The sequence below is a fragment of the Sinocyclocheilus grahami genome, unplaced genomic scaffold (assembly GCF_001515645.1).
Source record: "Sinocyclocheilus grahami isolate Dianchi unplaced genomic scaffold, SAMN03320097.WGS_v1.1 scaffold148.1, whole genome shotgun sequence".
Taxonomy (NCBI): Eukaryota; Metazoa; Chordata; class Actinopteri; order Cypriniformes; family Cyprinidae; genus Sinocyclocheilus; species Sinocyclocheilus grahami.
Window position 1 is genome coordinate 1,750,044 of NW_015505327.1, and position 5,828 is coordinate 1,755,871.

At 32.5% G+C, this 5,828-nt stretch overlaps 1 protein-coding gene across 3 annotated transcripts in view; it reads right to left on the bottom strand.

Moving 5' to 3' along the window:
• LOC107591921 (disintegrin and metalloproteinase domain-containing protein 9-like) overlaps positions 1-5,828 on the bottom strand; it is a 44,088-nt gene that overhangs the window by 34,364 nt on the left and 3,896 nt on the right. For all 3 annotated transcript variants that reach the window (XM_016281205.1, XM_016281203.1, XM_016281202.1), the window contains exon 3: positions 1,643-1,701. In XM_016281205.1, the coding sequence (XP_016136691.1) occupies positions 1,643-1,701 (59 nt within the window). The remainder of the gene's footprint in view (positions 1-1,642; positions 1,702-5,828) is intronic.

The window sequence follows — 5,828 nt, forward strand, 5'->3', positions numbered from 1 at the left end:
AAAAATGCTGGGAAATCACTTCATGTAGCCCTACAAGAGTGATTACTGATAAACTGTCTGAAAAAAAGAAAGTCACGTTTTAGAGAAGAAAAAAATCACCCACTGACTTTCAAAGCTGCCACATAGTAACGACTTTCTACTTCGAGGACCTTGATAGAAATGTAGTGGAGTGAAAAGTACAATATTTGTCTTTCAAATGTAGTCAGGTTAAAGTCATAAGTTCCCAGAAAAAATAATACTCAAGTAAAGTACAGATACTCAAAAAGTGTACTTAAGTACAATACTCAAGTAAATGTACTTAGTTACTGTCCGCCTCTGCAGATATTAGGAATTAGGAAACTTCTCAGCCTGATACAGCCAGTTTTAACCTGTTTTTACACTTACATTATAGAAATGTAATTGGTTTGACCAATATCTTTTGCCAACATTCACAATATTCTACTTAATTGGTTATCAGATACAGTTACATACATACACTGCCATGTGAAATATTATTACAATTTAAAATAACTGTTTTTTTATTTATATATATTGTAAAATGTAATGTATTCCTGTGATCAAAGCTGAATTTTCAGCATCATTACTCCAGTCTCCAGTGTCACATGACCCTTCAGAAATCATTCAAGAAACTGCTCAAGAAACATTTCTTATTATTATCAATGTTGAAAGCCGTAACCAGCGTAGTTTATTTTTTCAGGATTATTAGTTAAATAGAAAGTTCAAAAGAACAGCATTTATTGAAATAGAAATATATGTCTTTGCTCTCACTTTTTATCAATTTAATGCATCCTAAAAAAAAGTATTACAAAATAAAAGTATTAATTTCATTCCAAGTCAAGACTTTGCTTAGTCAAGTTTTATACTCGTTTTTTTATATAACAATCAAGTGAGAAATATGTAGCATGCTCAATAGTGGCAAACAAAAGTAAGGAAAGATTATAAAAATACATTTCAGAAATGAAAATAGATTTAAAATTTTGCATAAAAAGAATTAACAATAACAAAAACATGTTTTATTGTTGTAGTCTAACGAGAATTTATTTATTATTGTGACAAACAGAAAAACAGCTATAAAGAATCGGTTCGGCATAAGGCTTACTGGACACAACAATGATCAGTATATGTCATGAAAAATTGAATTATATTGGTCTGCATATAGTTATCAAGCCCTGCTTCAGAGAGTCTCAATTCATGCTAAATGCACTGTGAATTACCAACCCAGGGTAAAGTATGAAAAGTGTGAAAAACTGAACTAGGGCTTACAGTATGTTACCCAGTGTTTTCCAACCCTGTTCATGGAGGCACACCAACAAGTGCACTTTTCAATTAAACTCTTTTTAATTAAACACACCAGGCCACTAGTAGAGACTCCAAGAGCTCGAATGGATGAGTCAGATAAAGGCGTTGGTGTGCATCCAGGATCACTGATGGGAAACACCGCGTTAGCTCAATGTAGAGCTTTGGCTTCACCATTTCCATTGTGAAAAGCACAATTTTGGCCACACGATCAAACACTGTTAACACAGTTTATATTTGATCTCGGTTTACCCCGCCTATACAGATCAAACATAAATAATCTTTGGCCAAGTGTATGAATTGACTTCAGGAGAGAAAGTGAGAGAAGCAGAAGGAAAATACTCACTCATTTCTCTCCAGGATGACGACATGTTCTTTTCCTTGAGCTTGGATTATGTATGACACCTTAAATAAAAGGGAAAATGACAGAAACGGACAAATCATTATATATAAGAGTATAAGAGTATATAAAAAGGGTCACAATTATTTTTCTTGCTTTTTTTAATGAATGAACCTAATACGTGAAGGGCATTTTTGTGAGCACACTGACCTAATTCACTAATAAAGCATAACACATCCAGCCCTGCTTCCCTTACTAGTTCATGTGGTCTCTTTCCCGTCAGTGCTGACTTATTTTAGGCTTAGTAAATTTGTGATGAAACCAAACAAATACTGTATTTCTGAGAAAGCACTGCACCAATAAACCAATAAACCCCTTGTTAAATTCTGAGTAAAAATACACATGCAGGAAATGAATCGGGTCAGAGAGAGACAACAACAGACATGCTGGAATGAACTAGGACTTCGCTGCCTTTTATTGCACAGTTAGAAAAACATTTCTCCAAATGCAGCGACATTTGAATAATGTTGGCACAAACTTGAGAAGAGAAAAGCTCTTACATAACAGTAAACCCGCATGTAAAATCAGTAGAAACTGAAGGTGCCCCGTATGGCAAAACCTGATCTGAATGTGACTTATACTAGCTTAAAAACAAAATACACACACACACACACACACACACGACAACCAGTGATGTGAAGCACAGTTGCAAAGATTGGTAAAGATTTAAAATGACAATTAATTCATATGTCATTTAATGATTCATGTTCGAAATATGCCGGAGAAGATTTTTTGGCATATGAAGTATATATGGACTCAGATAAGCTTAGTTAAGTTGATTCAGCTTAAAGGGACCCCCGGGTATTAAGACTTGTATGGCTTAATATAACGTAAATTATGTCTCTTACTGAAATATGTAGTAGAAAACCCATGAAAGATTTAGGTTATTAAAAAAAAAAAAAAAAAACATCATTTTATACATATTTTGGTCTATGGGGGCGCCATTATTTTGATGACATTAAAGGGTTGCACTCGGTGAGCTACCGGTGCTACCTGTTGCTATTTTTACTGCAACAACACAACTGGAATACACAACGCTGAATTAAAATAAAATACTACATATTTTGGTAAGAGACATCATTACTTTATTAAGCCATACATTTCTTAAGACCCGAGGTTCCCTCGAAAAAATTCAATAGAATGAGAAAACTCGTGTAAATTGTACACCTAACTCAAAAAATTGAGTAATACAGAAAAGTTTATGTTTAGTGTAAACATAATTTCAGGGAAACCAGTGTGGTGAGACTGCTGCTTTCAGGAAGTGGTGGCTATACCAAACATGGTGCGTGTGACTTAGATTTGTCTTTGAACTCAATTTTACACCTGCCCAAACATGCCAACATGTTATCTGACATTTACTGCAAGTTTAGCAGAGTTCTGGCAAACACGACTCTTCCTCTTGCTCTTTGTCTCTCCTTCAACTCTATAAGATTATGGAAAGAGATATTGTGAGAAAACAGGATTTTCTTCACTCTTTTTGAGTTTCAAGAGTCACTTCATGGAAAAACTAAAACCACCACAGAAATAGTCCCAGACAGTGTTGTTATTGTTAACTAAAACTAAAACCAAAACCATTGTTGTTAAAGTGAATTAAAGCTAAAATAAAATATAATAAATACACTTAAATTAAATTAGCAATGTTGCCTTGGCATCTAACTGAAATAAAACAAGTATAAGTTGAAGTACTGAAATTACTGAAATAAATGTAAATACAAGCTACATGGAAATATTAAATAAATAATAATAAAATTAAATAATAACTAAAAAGGACAAAAGCATATAGCAAAATTTTGCAATATAGCAATGAAAATTTATGAAAATATAAAAATAAAAGCTAATTCAAAATGCTAATAAAACTATAATAGTATATAAGTAGAGTTAAAAAAAATATGTATATACTGTATTGTATATACTAAAATGGCACTGACAAAAGTCATAAAAACTATCAAACTTTAAAAAGCATCATGGAGTGATTAATAAATTTGTCTGTTTGCATAAAGCGATCATATGGCTTCAAAAATACTCTTTTTTTGTGTTTTTCTTCCCCTCCTTTTTAGTTTTTTTCTGGAAAACCGGTTGGACATTCTGCCTAAGATTTCATTTTGTGTTTCACAGAATAATAATAATAAAAAGAAGAAGAAAATAATGATGTATATAACAACTTAATAATAATAGCTTTATAAGATTATAAGGTGAATTCATCGAGCAAACTTTGAGTAGCCGATGTGTTTCTCAATGACACAGAGGTGAGAGGAGTGTTGTGTGTTTGTTTGTGCCATGTGTCTCTCAGCGTGGTCCTGGCAGAAGCAGACTTTTAATAACTATGCCCACGCTGCTGGGCATGTGTGCCGGCCAGATGGTTTCTGTGGCATTATCTTTGAAGCACCGCTGGAGTAGACATGAGCAGATACAAAACCATTCACAAAAAATAGAAAAAGAGAGGACGCAGAGAGAATGAGAGGGACATGCTAAAGATCCTATCCACACAGTTAATGGCCAGTGAGAGCTCAAGAAAACATACAATAAAAAAAAATCATTTGACTTTTTTTAATGGAAAAAAACGACAGATTTCTGCAGACTTGAAAACAGTTTCAGTTATCTTTTCCTGGACTATTGTGTTAAATACAACTGCCCCTTCTGGTAACACTTTATAATAACTTTCATTAATAAATCATAAACAGACATTATATAATGCTTAATGGATCATTAGTTAACATATATTTAAAAAGTTAGAAACGTGAGATAATGTGCTTGTTAATGTTTGCTAAAAAACGTATTCAATATTAGATAATGTTCAAACAAATCATTTTTTCATGTAAGTTAAAATGCTCACAAATGTCATTAAACTTTCAATTCCATATGATCAAGCACTTATAGAAAATCTACAAATGATTTTAACAGATGTTATAAAATGATTAAAACACTTTAGCTGCTATTGAGGTGTGATACGGGTTTGGTGGTATGGGTAGGTTTAAGGGTTGATTAAAGGGTCAACAGTGTACAGGGGTCAATTTGATTACTATAAGGGAACACGGTTCAATCTGATTATATTATATTGTTTTGATAAATGTATCAATGTATGATAAAAGTATTTTCCTTTTTTTTTTTTAAATGATTTGTTTTCCCGCTATTGAGGTGTGATACGGGTTTGGTGGTATGGGTAGATTTAAGGGTTGGTTAAAGGGTCAACAGTGTACAGGGGTCAATTTGATTACTATAAGGGAACACGGTTCAATCTGATTATATTATATTGTTTTGATAAATGAACAAGTATTTTCTCTTTTTTTAAATGATTTGTTTTCCCCTGTTTATTTATGATTCAAGAAATATCCTGTTTAATGATATACTGAAGAGTAGCATACTAATGTGAGTGTTGAGGAAAAAAAAAAAAAAATTTGCACCAAAATTACAATCTGTTATGTTTTTAGCAAGCATTTAGCTAAACTTAACCAGCCACCCTTTACACAAACCTTGTTAAATTAGCTAAAAGTCCAATGACCATAAAGATACTAAATGATTAGTAATCGTTTATAAACGTTTACAAATGATGAATAGTTTCAACTTTAGATAGGCTACTGCAAAAACATGAAGAAATGATTAGTAAAGATGTGTGAACAGGGTAAATTCAGGTCTTTCGGGACACTTTTTGCCATTGAGATGACTGTTCATAAAGGTATTAATGTTTAGTAAACATTTATAAACATTTACAAATGATGAATAGTTTCCACTTTAGATTGGGTACTGCAAAAACATGAACAAATAATTAATAGATTAGAGGTGTGTAAATAGAGGTCTACACAACAAACAAAGACCAACAAATGAAGATCATATGAACTGAAAGTTTACTGACATTAGTAATCATTTCAGTTCACATTAAATAATCGTATGTTAATCATTAGGTAATGTTTAGTAAGTTCATAAGTAAACTTTAACAAGAGCATTATCTCATATTTCGAGTTATGTGAATATATATTAAAGGGGTCATATGATGCGATTTCAAGTTTTCCTTTCTCTTTGGAGTGTTACAAGCTGATTGTGCATAGATAAGATCCCGGAAGTTGGAAAGACTAAAGTCTCAAAACCAAAGAGATATTCTTTATCAAAGTTAAGAGTCAACCACGCCCTCCTAAAA